General features: G+C 49.6%; 1 protein-coding gene across 10 annotated transcripts in view; it reads right to left on the bottom strand.

Annotated features, from left to right (window-relative positions):
• Positions 1–18,020, bottom strand: part of LOC112246636 (PDZ and LIM domain protein 5) — a 137,795-nt gene that overhangs the window by 112,486 nt on the left and 7,289 nt on the right. For 9 of the 10 annotated variants that reach the window (XM_042320287.1, XM_042320291.1, XM_042320292.1 and 6 more), the window contains exons 1-2: positions 2,943–3,096; positions 2,193–2,359 (exon numbers count right to left, since the gene is read on the bottom strand). In XM_042320287.1, coding sequence (XP_042176221.1) covers positions 2,193–2,291 — 99 coding nt within the window. In that variant the 5' untranslated portion in view covers positions 2,292–2,359; positions 2,943–3,096. Of the gene's footprint in view, positions 1–2,192; positions 2,360–2,942; positions 3,097–18,020 lie in introns of those variants that run through there. The other variant, XM_042320288.1, reaches the window with a different exon arrangement.

Here is an 18,020-nt window from a genome sequence, read left to right as displayed (position 1 = left end):
GTGAAACTGTGGACACTTCAGAGAGAGGGGGAGGTTGTTAAGTCATAGACAATGAGGTCAGAAAACAAGACAATTGTTATTTCGTTAAGGCACGGCAAAACAAGAATCATTGACGTATGGAGATCTCAAAACAATGGCTGTCCTCGTCAATGGTCCGCCATCCCCACTGGGGCTTCTAATAACCTACGCCCATGGCTTTTTCAGAGAACCACTGTAGTTATATTGGGAAGTGTCCATATCTGTTACTGGCACCCTATTCCCTACATGTATGTCCAGGGTCCATAGGGATAGGGCTCTAGTCAAACTCTAGTAGTGCACTAAATAAGGGAATAGGGTAACATTTGGGAGGAGCCCATTGTCCTTTGGCCTCTCTTCGTGAAAATTTGATAGGTCCTTGCCGCTCTTCAGTGGTCAGAGGCTCCATCCACAGTCTTTAAATGGAATTGAATGGCTCGGTCTCTCGTGTGGTTTGTACCAAATGAAAACAATAGCGTTTATGGAGTATGAGTAATGTCTCACAAGAGATGTAACAGAAGGAAACTGAGTTCAATTAGAGTGTTAGGTCATAGACTGGCATTACAGCAGGGCTCTCCAGCTCTCACCAGTTCTTATTCACCCTGACCCTCTTCTCTCTGCCACTCATTTCTATACCGTGGGAGGCGTGCATTACCAACATAGCATTAGACAACATATTGCCCAGAGTCCAGTGGAGGCTGCTGAGGGGAGGACGGCTCATAATAATGGCTGGAACGGAGCAAATGGAATGGGATCATGTGTTTGATACAATTCAACTCTATCCGCTCCAGCCATTGGGCTCCCGAGTGCTGCAAACAGTGTCACTACAGTCTCTGGTTCGAATCCAGGAAATATCACATCCGGCTGGTGATTGGGAGTCCCATAGGGTGGTGCACAATTGGCACAGCGTCGTCAGGGTTTGGCCAGGGTAGGCCGTCATAGGAAATAAAAATGTGTTCTTAACTGACTTGCCTAGTTCAATTCTGGTTCAATTTTACCACTAGCCCGTCCTCCCCAATTAAGGTGCCACCAACCTCCCGTGGCCCATACATGTGTACCATTGTATACAGTAGGTCGGGCGCATAAACAGTGTATGGCTTCAGTTGTTTTCAATGGATAAGTGTGGTGCCAGATTTGGTTTGGATTTACCTTTGTGGGGGGTTGCAACTCATCTGACCAATAGTCTAGGACACTGGTTCTCAATCCTGGTCCTGGGGATCCAAAGGGGTGCACATTTTAGTTTTTGCCCTACAACTGCACACCTGATTCAAATGATTAACTCATCAAAAGGCTTTGATGATTTGAATCAGGTTTGTAGCCTTAAGGGGAAAAAAACAGAATGTGCCCCCCTTTGGGTCCCCAGGACCAGGATTGAGAACCACTGGTCTAGGAGAAAGACTGGCCCAGACATTTTGGTTGCTAATGGGGAATGACAGTTGAAATAACAATGAGTTATTTTATTTAATAGGTATATAATTTATTTAAAAGTTTAAAAAATGGATCTACCAATTGCATATTGCCCCTATAAGCAGGTCTTGTTGTATCATTACATTACTAGCACTGTACCTAGCTAGCACAGAACGTTCCCACACCAAAAAAAATAGTTCCAGGAACGTTCTGGGAACCGACATTTGTTAGCTGGGCATTCATTTTGCCAATGCACCCAAACCTTGCATAGCCAGAGAACCTACCAAAATCGGCTACTACTGCCCTCAGTGCGTTGCCTGTTTGGACAGTATGCCAGTTTCACCGGGAGAGCTAAGGCAAGCACATCATCTTTTACATCCGTCAACAGCCAGATGGCTTCTTAGGGATGGTAGCCAATCTAGAGCTGAGAGGAGGTTTGTGTAGTGGGCTGGTAGAAAGGGATTGAGGGGGAGGGGGTTAAGATTAAAAAGTAGGGACCAATGCTTGCTCCAACCAGAGGACATTTCAGGGAATATTGAGAGGGTGTCAAGCAAGAGGAGATGGAGGTGTGTGTGTGTGTGTGTGTGTGTGTGTGTGTGTGTGTGTGTGTGCGTGTGCGTGTGTGTGTGTGTGTGTGTGTGTGCGTGTGTGTGCGTGAGTGTGTGTGTGTGTGTGTGTGTGTGTGTGTGTGTGTGTGTGTGTGTGTGTGTATGTGTGCGTGAGTGTGTGTGTGTGCGTGCGTGCGTACATGCGTGCGTTCATGTACTTACCCTGGAGATGGTGAGTGGCATGTTGAAGTCTTTTCCACCCTGCAGTCTGAAGCCCCATGGGGCCGGGCCAAGCAGGGACACACTGTAGTTACTGCTCATGGTTCTAGAACACTGGTAAGGATGGATTTCCACTGGTATGTTAACCCCGTAACTCTGGCTTTCAAGATCTGGAATGTGATAAGGGAAATAGATTGTGTTTATTATACAATTTGGAAGCAAGACGGACAATCCATAAAAGTCTGTTATGATTGAAATCAACCTGAATACCATATCTTACCATATCTCAAAAACAATATAGGAGAACATTTACTTAATACGTACATAAATCGAAGATAGACATCTGAGTTCAGATGCTATGTTCAAATATGATTAAATATTAAATGCAGAGAGAATACGCTGTACTCCTTAGTACATAAATAAAACAAGGGAGCGAAATATGTTTCTTAAAATAAAACTCATAACATTGTCAAACAAGAGCCTTCAAATCCCAGCCCACAGAGTTCCCAAAATAATACGCTGTATCACTGTGTGGAAAACTATTTTAAGAAGCAATTGAAGGACAACTGAAGGACACGACTAGAAGATGTTTAAACAAAAATTCTACTCTAATTGCTTGTTTCCCAGACGCAGATTAAGCCTAGTCATGAAGTAAAAAGCATTCTCAATGGAGAGTCGCTTTATAATCCAGGACTTGGCATAATATGTGTCTGAGAAACATGCCCAAGTGTTTTAGAATATGTCAAACCCTACCTCTAGTGTAGGTAGGCAGTCGTATCAGAGATGTAACTGCTATGCAGGTAGGTGGACAACGCAGCACACAGACCAGTTCGCCTCGACAAATCCCTTATCGGCAAAACACTGAGCCACACAGCAGTGTAATGGCCCTTTATACTGGACTAGTGAAGGAGGGGAGGGGGTAGAGAGGAGGGGTAAAGGGGAGGGAGTAAAGTGGGGGGGGGGGGGTAAAGGGGAGGGGAGGGGGTAAAGGGGAGGGGAGATGGGAAAAGTGGAGGGGAAGGGTTAAAGGGGAGGGGAGGGGTAAATGGGAGAGAGTAAAGGGGAGGGGAGGTGGTAAAGGGGAGGGGTAAAGTAGAGGGAGTAAAGGGGAGGGGAGGGGGTAAAGTAGAGGGAGTAAAGGGGAGGGAGGGGGTAAAGTAGAGGGAGTAAAGGGAGGGGAGGGGGTAAAGTAGAGGGAGTAAAGGGGAGGGAGGGGGTAAAGTAGAGGGAGTAAAGGGGAGGGGAGGGGGTAAAGTAGAGGGAGTAAAGGGGAGGGGAGGGGGTAAAGTAGAGGGAGTAAAGGGGAGGGGAAGGGGTAAAGTAGAGGGAGTAAAGGGGAGGGGAAGGGGTAAAGTAGAGGGAGTAAAGGGGAGGGGAAGGGGTAAAGTAGAGGGAGTAAAGGGGAGGGGAGGGGGTAAAGGGGAGGGGGTAAAAGGGAGGGAGTAAAGGGGAAGGGAGGGGGTAAAGTAGAGGGAATAAAGGGGAGGGGAGGGGGTAAAGTAGAGGGAGTAAAGGGGAGGGGAGGGGGTAAAGTAGAGGGAGTAAAGGGGAGGGGAAGGGGTAAAGTAGAGGGAGTAAAGGGGAGGGGAAGGGGTAAAGTAGAGGGAGTAAAGGGGAGGGGAAGGGGTAAAATAGAGGGAGTAAAGGGGAGGGGAGGGGGTAAAGGGGAGGGGGTAAAAGGGAGGGAGTAAAGGGGAAGGGAGGGGGTAAAGGAGAGGAGGTAAAGGGGAGGGGAAAAGCCCTCTCCTCTCCATTCAGTTCTATTCCAGGCCAATATTGACTTGTATTTTAGCAGGAGACTGATATAGTTGCACTCAGTCGGTGTTCCACAGCCAGCTCATAGCTCTCAGTGTGTTCACCCAGCCACTAATAGCTGTCTTTGATGGGCCTTCATTCAAAAGTAGGGCTGTGACGTTCATTGAATTTTAGATGATGGTAATTGGCCAGCCAAATGACCTCGGTCTCCGCAATAACTGTTCAAATAGAAAACAAAATATACACAGCACCAGTCAAAGGTTTGGACACACCTACTCATTCAAGGGTTTTTTCTTTATTTGTACTATTTTCTACACTGTAGAATAATAGTGACGACTTCAAAACTATGAAATAACACATATGGAATCATGTTGTAACCAGAAAAGTGTTAAACAAATCAAAATGTTTGTTTTATTTTAGATTCTTGATTCTTATTTTAGATGCCTTGATGACAGCTTTGCACACAGAGTCTATGTTATCTCAGAAAAGGACTTGTGTGGAGTACCACTTTCAGCTGAGCCGTTGTCGCACCTAAACGTTCCCACTTCACAATAACAGCACTTTACAGCTGACCGGGGCAGCTCTAGCAGGGCAGACATTTGACAAACTGACTTGTTGGAAAGGTGGCACACTACGACGATGCTACGTTGAAAGTCACTGAGCTCTTCAGTACGGCCCATTCTACTGACAATGTTTGTCTATGGAGATTGCATGGCTGTGTGCTCGATTTTATACACCTGTCAGCAACGGGTGTGGCTGAATTAGCCGAAAACAGTAAAAAGATCATTTAAACGGTTATGATGGTTATTGTTATTTTTCATAATGGTGTTTACACTTATACTGTAATTGTGCCCTAATCAAAGGGGTTTTTAATTTTAAAGCAGAGAGAGAAAATAATGCATGACCTTATGTGACCTTACATGACCTTACATGACCTTATGTGACAGGCTGAGGCATTGATGCATGACCTTACATGACCTTACATGACCTTATGTGACAAGTTGAGGCATTAATGTATGACCTTATGTGACCTTACATGACCTTGCATGACCTTATGTGACAGGCTGAGGCATTAATGCATGACCTATTGCTCTGTTATGACAACTTCCACCGAATAAAGCCGTTGACGGATGCAAAGAGAATGAGGCGAAACACACAGAGGGGACGGTCTCGGTTAGTCTCTCAGAAGGACGGACAAATAGACCGAAAGACAGAGAGACAGACGGACAGGCAGACAGACAGGTGTGTTTGTCCGGAGGCCTGCCAGGTGTAACAGAAGCAGCCCGGGGAGGGAAGCTGCAGCCCTGTGCTCTGAGGTCACAGGTCACCAAAGGTCCCCAGAGGTCACAGGGAAGCCTGCATGCAGAGGAAGAGGAAGGGACCCTGATTACTACTACAGCTAATAGCTTATAAAGAGCCATGTGGAAGGGCCATGAGAAACACCGCTCCATTATGGGAACCATGGACATGGTAACAAATAATTGTGTAACATGGAAGTTGCTGCGCGGCCACTCAAGGCAGGGTTGCATTTCAGTTCAGTCCCAGTGCTGCTTTCTGAAAATATAACATAGAGGTCGATTACACTGATTTGAACAAAAATGTGCTATGTTGTATGCAGTATAAATGACTAACAAACACAGTGTTCATGTTACAAACACTGTTAGGACAGCCTCAGTCTCAGCAGGACTTGTGTCAATATAATACGAAGTCTACAATAGAGACAGGATATAACCTGAAACAGGGACTAAAATAGAGACAGGATATAACCTGAAACAGGGACTAAAATAGAGACAAGATAGAACCTGAAACAGGGACTACAATAGAGACAGGATATAACCTGAAACAGGGACTAAAATAGAGACAGGATAGAACCTGAAACAGGGACTACAATAGAGACAGGATATAACCTGAAACAGGGACTACAATAGAGACAGGATAGAACCTGAAACAGGGACTACAGTAGAGAGAGGATATAACCTGAAACAGGGACTAAAATAGAGACAGGATAGAACCTGAAACAGGGACTACAATAGAGACAGGATAGAACCTGAAACAGGGACTACAATAGAGACAGGGTAGAACCTGAAACAGGGACTACAATAGAGAGGGGATAGAACCTGAAACAGGGACTACAATAGAGACAGGATAGAACCTGAACCAGAGGGGCCAAGGGGATCTGAGGCCCAGGTGGGGATAGTCAGTCATAATAACTCCAGAAACAATGAGAGTGTACGCACTGCAGTCACAACCCTCAGACTCGGTGCCATTCTAAGTTCCTTTGTTCAGGCTCAGTGTCTATTTCAGGCCCCATATGCTCACCTCTCTACCCCCTAATGATCTTAGCTTTGTCCCTGCCTCCCCACAACACACACACAAACACACACACACTGTACACATGCACACACACACACACACACACACACAAACACACAAACACAAACACACGCCATGCCACTCCACCCAGTTTAAATTGCATGATAATCTGCCCCACATAAATTTCATTTAACGCATCATCCACATGAACAAAAGAATCCCCCAGGCACAGATGCTGGTTAGGTGCAACGTATGCTACATCCAGCCCTTCTTCTAGGCTGAGGGGAACAGCCGAGCTTCAACAGAATGATCCATGGTCTTTACAGCATGTTCACATATATACACTTTAACAGCAGGATCATATGTAGGTGATTCTTGCAACCCCCTCTGGCATCCTTCACTAAACAAAATGGCGTATTCACTGTTGTTTAGTGAAGGATGCCAGAGGGGGTTGTAAGAATCCTCTACATATGATCCTGCTGTTGAAGTGTGTATATGTGAACATGCTGTAAAAAATGTTTTTTTTTAAAGTACATTTTTTGGTTTATTTAGGAAATACAAGAGACGTAAATTATCCAACGATGGCTATTGTGTGATCCGTTATTACTTTGTTTAATTGTTGATTCAGATTTGAAAAGGGACGGTGTGCCAGCATCAACACCGTAAGGGCTCAGATGACCAGAGAGCAACACAACACAAACAGCACTGAGCAGCAAGCTAGACGATGGGGGACTTACTCTTAATGATGTCAGTCTCGCCATCTGATCTCTCTGTTCCCCAGACCTGAGCCTAGATAATACCCATTCTATCCTGCCTCCACTGTGGTAGTATGTATAGTTCTACTGCACTGGTGGAGACCCTTCTACGGCCCAAATGGAAACTCATTTACAATGCACTACTTTTGACCAAAAACTTATGGGACCTACACTATGTGGGCATAAAGGATGTCATTTGGGACAAATCCCATCTCCAACCCTGAATCCTTACCCTCTGATAGCTAACCACCAATGAATGGCTGGCTGACAGAAATACAGTCATTTAATTTAGGCAATTTAGACGCAAAACATCCATGCTTAATTGTAGCCGTGCGGCTCCCAAAACGCCACAGCATTTGGAATAATATGAAAATATGAAAAAGTTTCCAATGGATAGAGTTTTTACTATCCACTTTCACTGTTCCTGGAGCAGCCTAGTGTCGTTTCACTGTTCCTGGAGCAGCCTAGTGTCCTTTCACTGTTCCTGGAGCAGCCTAGTGTTGTTTCACTGTTCCTGGAGCAGCCTAGTGTCGTTTCACTGTTCCTGGAGCAGCCTAGTGTCCTTTCACTGTTCCTGGAGCAGCCTAGTGTTGTTTCACTGTTCCTGGAGCAGCCTAGTGTCGTTTCACTGTTCCTGGAGCAGCCTAGTGTCCTTTCACTGTTCCTGGAGCTGCCTAGTGTCGTTTCACTGTTCCTGGAGCAGCCTAGTGCTGTTGCACTGTTCCTGGAGCAGCCTAGTGTCTTTCACTGTTCCTGGAGCTGCCTAGTGTCGTTTCACTGGAGCAGCCTAGTGTCGTTTCATTGTTCCTGGAGCTGCCTAGTGTCCTTTCACTGTTCCTGGAGCAGCCTAGTGTCTTTCACTGTTCCTGGAGCTGCCTAGTGTCGTTTCACTGGAGCAGCCTAGTGTCGTTTCATTGTTCCTGGAGCTGCCTAGTGTCCTTTCACTGTTCCTGGAGCAGCCTAGTGTCTTTCACTGTTCCTGGAGCAGCCTAGAGTCGTTTCACTGTTCCTGGAGCAGCCTAGTGTCGTTTCACTGTTCCTGGAGGCGCCTAGTGTCTTTCACTGTTCCTGGAGCAGCCTAGTGTCGTTTCACTGTTCCTGGAGGAGCCTAGTGTCCTTTCACTGTTCCTGGAGCTGCCTAGTGTCGTTTCACTGTTCCTGGAGCAGCCTAGTGTCCTTTCACTGTTCCTGGAGCAGCCTAGTGTCTTTCACTGTTCCTGGAGCAGCCTAGTGTCGTTTCACTGTTCCTGGAGCTGCCTTGTGTCGTTTCACTGTTCCTGGAGCAGCCTAGTGTCGTTTCACTGTTCCTGGAGCAGCCTAGTGTCGTTTTCACTGTTCCTGGAGCAGCCTAGTGTCGTTTCACTGTTCCTGGAGCAGCCTAGTGTCGTTTCACTGTTCCTGGAGCAGCCTAGTGTCCTTTCACTGTTCGTGGAGCAGCCTAGTGTCCTTTCACTGTTTCTGGAGCAGCCTATTGTTGTTTCACTGTTCCTGGAGCAGCCTAGTGTCTTTCACTGTTCCTGGAGCTGCCTAGTGTCGTTTCACTGGAGCAGCCTAGTGTCGTTTCACTGTTCCTGGAGCTGCCTAGTGTCGTTTCACTGTTCCTGGAGCAGCCTAGTGTCCTTTCACTGTTCCTGGAGCAGCCTAGTGTCTTTCACTGTTCCTGGAGCAGCCTAGTGTCGTTCACTGTTCCTGGAGCAGCCTAGTGTCCTTTCACTGTTCCTGGAGCAGCCTAGTGTCGTTTCACTGTTCCTGGAGCAGCCTAGTGTCGTTTCACTGTTCCTGGAGGAGCCTAGTGTCTTTCACTGTTCCTGGAGCAGCCTAGTGTCGTTTCACTGTTCCTGGAGGAGCCTAGTGTCCTTTCACTGTTCCTGGAGCAGCCTAGTGTCTTTCACTGTTCCTGGAGCAAACCTAGTGTCGTTTCACTGTTCCTGGAGCAGCCTAGTGTCTTTCACTGTTCCTGGAGCAGCCTAGTGTCCTTTCACTGTTCCTGGAGCAGCCTAGTGTCTTTCACTGTTCCTGGAGCAGCCTAGTGTCCTTTCACTGTTCCTGGAGCAGCCTAGTGTCCTTTCACTGTTCCTGGAGCAGCCTAGTGTCTTTCACTGTTCCTGGAGCTGCCTAGTGTCGTTCCACTGGAGCAGCCTAGTGTCGTTTCACTGTTCCTGGAGCTGCCTAGTGTCCTTTCACTGTTCCTGGAGCAGCCTAGTGTCTTTCACTGTTCCTGGAGCAGCCTAGAGTCGTTTCACTGTTCCTGGAGCAGCCTAGTGTCGTTTCACTGTTCCTGGAGGAGCCTAGTGTCTTTCACTGTTCCTGGAGCAGCCTAGTGTCGTTTCACTGTTCCTGGAGGAGCCTAGTGTCCTTTCACTGTTCCTGGAGCAGCCTAGTGTCTTTCACTGTTCCTGGAGCAGCCTAGTGTCGTTTCACTGTTCCTGGAGCTGCCTAGTGTCGTTTCACTGTTCCTGGAGCTGCCTAGTGTCGTTTCAATGTTCCTGGATCAGCCTAGTGTCGTTTCACTGTTCCTGGAGCAGCCGAGTGTCATTTCACTGTTCCTGGAGAAGCCTAGTGTCGTTTCACTGTTCCTGGAGCTGCCTAGTGTCGTTTCACTGTTCCTGGAGCAGCCTAGTGTCCTTTCACTGTTCCTGGAGCAGCCTAGTGTCTTTCACTGTTCCTGGAGCAGCCTAGTGTCGTTTCACTGTTCCTGGAGCTGCCTTGTGTCGTTTCACTGTTCCTGGAGCAGCCTAGTGTCGTTTCACTGTTCCTGGAGCAGCCTAGTGTCGTTTCACTGTTCCTGGAGCAGCCTAGTGTCGTTTCACTGTTCCTGGAGCAGCCTAGTGTCGTTTCACTGTTCCTGGAGCAGCCTAGTGTCCTTTCACTGTTCCTGGAGCAGCCTAGTGTCCTTTCACTGTTTCTGGAGCAGCCTATTGTTGTTTCACTGTTCCTGGAGCAGCCTAGTGTCTTTCACTGTTCCTGGAGCTGCCTAGTGTCGTTTCACTGGAGCAGCCTAGTGTCGTTTCACTGTTCCTGGAGCTGCCTGGTGTCGTTTCACTGTTCCTGGAGCAGCCTAGTGTCCTTTCACTGTTCCTGGAGCAGCCTAGTGTCTTTCACTGTTCCTGGAGGAGCCTAGTGTCGTTTCACTGTTCCTGGAGCAGCCTAGTGTCCTTTCACTGTTCCTGGAGCAGCCTAGTGTCCTTTCACTGTTCCTGGAGCAGCCTAGTGTCTTTCACTGTTCCTGGAGGAGCCTAGTGTCGTTCACTGTTCCTGGAGCAGCCTAGTGTCGTTTCACTGTTCCTGGAGCAGCCTAGTGTCCTTTCACTGTTCCTGGAGCAGCCTAGTGTCTTTCACTGTTCCTGGAGCAGCCTAGTGTCTTTCACTGTTCCTGGAGCAGCCTAGTGTCCTTTCACTGTTCCTGGAGGAGCCTAGTGTCTTTCACTGTTCCTGGAGCAACCTAGTGTCGTTTCACTGTTCCTGGAGGAGCCTAGTGTCCTTTCACTGTTCCTGGAGCAGCCTAGTGTCTTTCACTGTTCCTGGAGCAGCCTAGTGTCGTTTCACTGTTCCTGGAGCAGCCTAGTGTCTTTCACTGTTCCTGGAGCAGCCTAGTGTCGTTTCACTGTTCCTGGAGCTGCCTAGTGTCGTTTCACTGTTCCTGGAGCAGCCTAGTGTCTTTCACTGTTCCTGGAGCAGCCTAGTGTCTTTCACTGTTCCTGGAGGAGCCTAGTGTCGTTCACTGTTCCTGGAGCAGCCTAGAGTCGTGTCACTGTTCCTGGAGCAGCCTAGTGTCGTTTCACTGTTCCTGGAGCTGCCTTCTGTCGTTTCACTGTTCCTGGAGCAGCCTAGTGTCGTTTCACTGTTCCTGGAGCAGCCTAGTGTCTTTCACTGTTCCTGGAGCAGCCTAGTGTCGTTTCACTGTTCCTGGAGCTGCCTAGTGTCGTTTCACTGTTCCTGGAGCAGCCTAGTGTCTTTCACTGTTCCTGGAGCAGCCTAGTGTCCTTTCACTGTTCCTGGAGCAGCCTAGTGTCCTTTCACTGTTCCTGGAGCAGCCTAGTGTTCTTTCACTGTTCCTGGAGCAGCCTAGTGTCTTTCACTGTTCCTGGAGCTGCCTAGTGTCGTTTCACTGTTCCTGGAGCAGCCTAGTGTCGTTTCACTGTTCCTGGAGCAGCCTAGTGTTGTTTCACTGTTCCTGGAGCAGCCTAGTGTCGTTTCACTGTTCCTGGAGCAGCCTAGTGTTCTTTCACTGTTCCTGGAGCAGCCTAAAGTCGTTTCACTGTTCCTGGAGCAGCCTAGTGTCGTTTCACTGTTCCTGGAGGAGCCTAGTGTCTTTCACTGTTCCTGGAGCAGCCTAGTGTCGTTTCACTGTTCCTGGAGGAGCCTAGTGTCCTTTCACTGTTCCTGGAGCAGCCTAGTGTCTTTCACTGTTCCTGGAGCAGCCTAGTGTCGTTTCACTGTTCCTGGAGCTTGCCTAGTGTCGTTTCACTGTTCCTGGAGCTGCCTAGTGTCGTTTCAATGTTCCTGGATCAGCCTAGTGTCGTTTCACTGTTCCTGGAGCAGCCGAGTGTCATTTCACTGTTCCTGGAGAAGCCTAGTGTCGTTTCACTGTTCCTGGAGCTGCCTAGTGTTGTTTCACTGTTCCTGGAGCAGCCTAGTGTCCTTTCACTGTTCCTGGAGCAGCCTAGTGTCTTTCACTGTTCCTGGAGCAGCCTAGTGTCGTTTCACTGTTCCTGGAGCTGCCTTGTGTCGTTTCACTGTTCCTGGAGCAGCCTAGTGTCGTTTCACTGTTCCTGGAGCAGCCTAGTGTCGTTTCACTGTTCCTGGAGCAGCCTAGTGTCGTTTCACTGTTCCTGGAGCAGCCTAGTGTCGTTTCACTGTTCCTGGAGCAGCCTAGTGTCCTTTCACTGTTCCTGGAGCAGCCTAGTGTCCTTTCACTGTTTCTGGAGCAGCCTATTGTTGTTTCACTGTTCCTGGAGCAGCCTAGTGTCTTTCACTGTTCCTGGAGCTGCCTAGTGTCGTTTCACTGGAGCAGCCTAGTGTCGTTTCACTGTTCCTGGAGCTGCCTGGTGTCGTTTCACTGTTCCTGGAGCAGCCTAGTGTCCTTTCACTGTTCCTGGAGCAGCCTAGTGTCTTTCACTGTTCCTGGAGGAGCCTAGTGTCGTTCACTGTTCCTGGAGCAGCCTAGTGTCCTTTCACTGTTCCTGGAGCAGCTTAGTGTCCTTTCACTGTTCCTGGAGCAGCCTAGTGTCTTTCACTGTTCCTGGAGCAGCCTAGTGTCGTTCACTGTTCCTGGAGCAGCCTAGTGTCGTTTCACTGTTCCTGGAGCAGCCTAGTGTCCTTTCACTGTTCCTGGAGCAGCCTAGTGTCTTTCACTGTTCCTGGAGCAGCCTAGTGTCGTTTCACTGTTCCTGGAGCAGCCTAGTGTCCTTTCACTGTTCCTGGAGGCCTAGTGTCTTTCACTGTTCCTGGAGCAACCTAGTGTCGTTTCACTGTTCCTGGAGGAGCCTAGTGTCCTTTCACTGTTCCTGGAGCAGCCTAGTGTCTTTCACTGTTCCTGGAGCAGCCTAGTGTCGTTTCACTGTTCCTGGAGCAGCCTAGTGTCTTTCACTGTTCCTGGAGCAACCTAGTGTCGTTTCACTGTTCCTGGAGCTGCCTAGTGTCGTTTCACTGTTCCTGGAGCAGCCTAGTGTCTTTCACTGTTCCTGGAGCAGCCTAGTGTCTTTCACTGTTCCTGGAGGAGCCTAGTGTCGTTTCACTGTTCCTGGAGCAGCCTAGAGTCGTGTTCACTGTTCCTGGAGCAGCCTAGTGTCGTTTCACTGTTCCTGGAGCAGCCTAGTGTCATTTCACTGTTCCTGGAGCAGCCTAGTGTCGTTTCACTGTTCCTGGAGCTGCCTAGTGTTGTTTCACTGTTCCTGGAGCAGCCTAGTGTCCTTTCACTGTTCCTGGAGCAGCCTAGTGTCTTTCACTGTTCCTGGAGCAGCCTAGTGTCGTTTCACTGTTCCTGGAGCTGCCTTGTGTCGTTTCACTGTTCCCCTGGAGCAGCCTAGTGTCTTTCACTGTTCCTGGAGCAGCCTAGTGTTCTTTCACTGTTCCTGGAGGAGCCTAGTGTCTTTCACTGTTCCTGGAGCTGCCTAGTGTCGTTTCACTGTTCCTGGAGCAGCCTAGTGTCGTTTCACTGTTCCTGGAGCAGCCTAGTGTTGTTGCACTGTTCCTGGAGCAGCCTAGTGTCGTTTCACTGTTCCTGGAGCAGCCTAGTGTTCTTTCACTGTTCCTGGAGCTGCCTTCTGTCGTTTCACTGTTCCTGGAGCAGCCTAGTGTCGTTTCACTGTTCCTGGAGCAGCCTAGTGTCTTTCACTGTTCCTTTAGCAGCCTAGTGTCTTTCACTGTTCCTGGAGCAGCCTAGTGTCCTTTCACTGTTCCTGGAGCAGCCTAGTGTCTTTCACTGTTCCTGGAGCAGCCTAGTGTCCTTTCACTGTTCCTGGAGGAGCCTAGTGTCTTTCACTGTTCCTGGAGCTGCCTAGTGTCGTTTCACTGTTCCTGGAGCAGCCTAGTGTTGTTGCACTGTTCCTGGAGCAGCCTAGTGTCGTTTCACTGTTCCTGGAGCAGCCTAGTGTTCTTTCACTGTTCCTGGAGCAGCCTAGTGTCTTTCACAGCTGTTCCTGGAGCAGCCTGGTGTCGTTTCACTGTTCCTGGAGCTGCCTTGTGTCGTTTCACTGTTCCTGGAGCAGCCTAGTGTCGTTTCACTGTTCCTGGAGCAGCCTAGTGTCCTTTCACTGTTCCTGGAGCAGCCTAGTGTCTTTCACTGTTCCTGGAGCAGCCTAGTGTCCTTTCACTGTTCCTGGAGCAGCCTAGTGTCTTTCACTGTTCCTGGAGCAGCCTAGTGTCCTTTCACTGTTCCTGGAGGAGCCTAGTGTCTTTCACTGTTCCTGGAGCTGCCTAGTGTCGTTTCACTGTTCCTGGAGCAGCCTAGTGTTGTTTCACTGTTCCTGGAGCAGCCTAGTGTCGTTTTACTGTTCCTGGAGCAGCCTAGTGTTCTTTCACAGTTCCTGGAGCAGCCTAGTGTTCTTTCACTGTTCCTGGAGCAGCCTAGTGTTGTTTCACTGTTCCTGGAGCTGCCTAGTGTCGTTTCACTGTTCCTGGAGCAGCCTAGTGTCTTTCACTGTTCCTGGAGCAGCCTAGTGTCCTTTCACTGTTCCTGGAGCAGCCTAGTGTCTTTCACTGTTCCTGGAGCAGCCTAGTGTCCTTTCACTGTTCCTGGAGCAGCCTAGTGTCTTTCACTGTTCCTGGAGCAGCCTAGTGTCTTTCACTGTTCCTGGAGCAGCCTAGTGTCGTTTCACTGTTCCTGGAGCAGCCTAGTGTCTTTCACTGTTCCTGGAGCTGCCTAGTGGCGTTTCACTGGAGCAGCCTAGTGTCGTTTCACTGTTCCTGGAGCTGCCTAGTGTCGTTTCACTGTTCCTGGAGCAGCCTAGTGTCCTTTCACTGTTCCTGGAGCAGCCTAGTGTTCCTGGAGCAGCCTAGTTTCACTGTTCCTGGAGCAGCCTAGTGTCCTTTCACTGTTCCTGGAGCAGCCTAGTGTCCTTTCACTGTTCCTGGAGCTGCCTAGTGTCGTTTCACTGTTCCTGGAGCAGCCTAGTGTCCTTTCACTGTTCCTGGAGCAGCCTAGTGTCTTTTTACTTTTCCTGGAGCAGCCTAGAGTCGTTTCACTGTTCCTGGAGCAGCCTAGTGTCGTTTCACTGTTCCTGGAGGAGCCTAGTGTCTTTCACTGTTCCTGGAGCAGCCTAGTGTCGTTTCACTGTTCCTGGAGGAGCCTAGTGTCCTTTCACTGTTCCTGGAGCAGCCTAGTGTCTTTCACTGTTCCTGGAGCAGCCTAGTGTCGTTTCACTGTTCCTGGAGCTGCCTAGTGTCGTTTCACTGTTCCTGGAGCTGCCTAGTGTCGTTTCAATGTTCCTGGATCAGCCTAGTGTCGTTTCACTGTTCCTGGAGCAGCCTAGTGTCGTTTCACTGTTCCTGGAGGAGCCTAGTGTCCTTTCACTGTTCCTGGAGCAGCCTAGTGTCTTTCACTGTTCCTGGAGCAGCCTAGTGTCGTTTCACTGTTCCTGGAGCTGTCTAGTGTCGTTTCACTGTTCCTGGAGCTGCCTAGTGTCGTTTCACTGTTCATGGAGCAGCCTAGAGTCGTTTCACTGTTCCTGGAGCAGCCTAGTGTCGTTTCACTGTTCCTGGAGGAGCCTAGTGTCTTTCACTGTTCCTGGAGCAGCCTAGTGTCGTTTCACTGTTCCTGGAGGAGCCTAGTGTCCTTTCACTGTTCCTGGAGCAGCCTAGTGTATTTCACTGTTCCTGGAGCAGCCTAGTGTCGTTTCACTGTTCCTGGAGCTGCCTAGTGTCGTTTCACTGTTCCTGGAGCTGCCTAGTGTCGTTTCAATGTTCCTGGAGGAGCCTAGTGTCCTTTCACTGTTCCTGGAGCAGCCTAGTGTCTTTCACTGTTCCTGGAGCAACCTAGTGTCGTTTCACTGTTCCTGGAGCTGCCTAGTGTCGTTTCACTGTTCCTGGAGCAGCCTAGTGTGTTTCACTGTTCCTGGAGCAGCCTAGTGTCCTTTCACTGTTCCTGGAGCAGCCTAGTGTCTTTCACTGTTCCTGGAGCAGCCTAGTGTCCTTTCACTGTTCCTGGAGGAGCCTAGTGTCTTTCACTGTTCCTGGAGCAGCCTAGTGTCGTTTCACTGTTCCTGGAGCTGCCTAGTGTCGTTTCACTGTTCCTGGAGCAGCCTAGTGTCGTTTCACTGTTCCTGGAGCAGCCTAGTGTTCTTTCACTGTTCCTGGAGCAGCCTAGTGTCTTTCACTGTTCCTGGAGCAGCCTAGTGTCGTTTCACTGTTCCTGGAGCTGCCTTGTGCCGTTTCACTGTTCCTGGAGCAGCCTAGTGTCCTTTCACTGTTCCTGGAGCAGCCTAGTGTCGTTTCACTGTTCCTGGAGCAGCCTAGTGTCTTTCACTGTTCCTGGAGCAGCCTAGTGTCCTTTCACTGTTCCTGGAGGAGCCTAGTGTCTTTCACTGTTCCTGGAACAGCCTAGTGTCGTTTCACTGTTCCTGGAGGAGCCTAGTGTCCTTTCACTGTTCCTGGAGCAGCCTAGTGTCTTTCACTGTTCCTGGAGCAACCTAGTGTCGTTTCACTGTTCCTGGAGCTGCCTAGTGTCGTTTCACTGTTCCTGGAGCAGCCTAGTGTCTTTCACTGTTCCTGGAGCAGCCTAGTGTCCTTTCACTGTTCCTGGAGCAGCCTAGTGTCTTTCACTGTTCCTGGAGCAGCCTAGTGTCCTTTCACTGTTCCTGGAGGAGCCTAGTGTCTTTCACTGTTCCTGGAGCTGCCTAGTGTCGTTTCACTGTTCCTGGAGCAGCCTAGTGTTGTTTCACTGTTCCTGGAGCAGCCTAGTGTCGTTTCACTGTTCCTGGAGCAGCCTAGTGTTCTTTCACTGTTCCTGGAGCAGCCTAGTGTCTTTCACTGTTCCTGGAGCAGCCTAGTGTCGTTTCACTGTTCCTGGAGCTGCCTTGTGTCGTTTCACTGTTCCTGGAGCAGCCTAGTGTCGTTTCACTGTTCCTGGAGCAGCCTAGTGTCGTTTCACTGTTCCTGGAGCAGCCTAGTGTCGTTTCACTGTTCCTGGAGGAGCCTAGTGTCTTTCACTGTTCCTGGAGCTGCCTAGTGTCGTTTCACTGTTCCTGGAGGAGCCTAGTGTCCTTTCACTGTTCCTGGAGCAGCCTAGTGTCTTTCACTGTTCCTGGAGCAGCCTAGTGTCCTTTCACTGTTCCTGGAGCAGCCTAGTGTCTTTCACTGTTCCTGGAGCAGCCTAGTGTCCTTTCACTGTTCCTGGAGGAGCCTAGTGTCTTTCACTGTTCCTGGAGCTGCCTAGTGTCGTTTCACTGTTCCTGGAGCAGCCTAGTGTTGTTGCACTGTTCCTGGAGCAGCCTAGTGTCGTTTCACTGTTCCTGGAGCAGCCTAGTGTTCTTTCACAGTTCCTGGAGCAGCCTAGTGTCTTTCACTGTTCCTGGAGAAGCCTAGTGTCGTTTCACTGTTCCTGGAGCTGCCTTGTGTCGTTTCACTGTTCCTGGAGCAGCCTAGTGTCGTTTCACTGTTCCTGGAGCTGCCTTGTGTCGTTTCACTGTTCCTGGAGCTGCCTTGTGTCGTTTCACTGTTCCTGGAGCAGCCTAGTGTCGTTTCACTGTTCCTGGAGCTGCCTAGTGTCGTTTCACTGTTCCTGGAGCAGCCTAGTGTCGTTTCACTGTTCCTGGAGCAGCCTAGTGTTCTTTCACTGTTCCTGGAGCAGCCTAGTGTCTTTCACTGTTCCTGGAGCAGCCTAGTGTCGTTTCACTGTTCCTGGAGCTGCCTTGTGTCGTTTCACTGTTCCTGGAGCAGCCTAGTGTCCTTTCACTGTTCCTGGAGCAGCCTAGTGTCGTTTCACTGTTCCTGGAGCAGCCTAGTGTCGTTTCACTGTTCCTGGAGCAGCCTAGTGTCATTTCACTGTTCCTGGAGCAGCCTAGTGTCGTTTCACTGTTCCTGGAGCAGCCTAGTGTCGTTTCACTGTTCCTGGAGCTGCCTTGTGTCGTTTCACTGTTCCTGGAGCAGCCTAGTGTCGTTTCACTGTTCCTGGAGCTGCCTAGTGTCGTTTCACTGTTCCTGGAGCAGCCTAGTGTCGTTTCACTGTTCCTGGAGCAGCCTAGTGTTCTTTCACTGTTCCTGGAGCAGCCTAGTGTCTTTCACTGTTCCTGGAGCAGCCTAGTGTCGTTTCACTGTTCCTGGAGCTGCCTTGTGCCGTTTCACTGTTCCTGGAGCAGCCTAGTGTCCTTTCACTGTTCCTGGAGCAGCCTAGTGTCGTTTCACTGTTCCTGGAGCAGCCTAGTGTCGTTTCACTGTTCCTGGAGCAGCCTAGTGTCATTTCACTGTTCCTGGAGCAGCCTAGTGTCGTTTCACTGTTCCTGGAGCAGCCTAGTGTCGTTTCACTGTTCCTGGAGCAGCCTAGTGTCATTTCACTGTTCCTGGAGCAGCC

The sequence above is a fragment of the Oncorhynchus tshawytscha genome, linkage group LG04 (genome assembly GCF_018296145.1).
Source record: "Oncorhynchus tshawytscha isolate Ot180627B linkage group LG04, Otsh_v2.0, whole genome shotgun sequence".
NCBI classification, from domain to species: Eukaryota; Metazoa; Chordata; class Actinopteri; order Salmoniformes; family Salmonidae; genus Oncorhynchus; species Oncorhynchus tshawytscha.
This window is presented reverse-complemented; position numbering and strand designations above follow the sequence as displayed.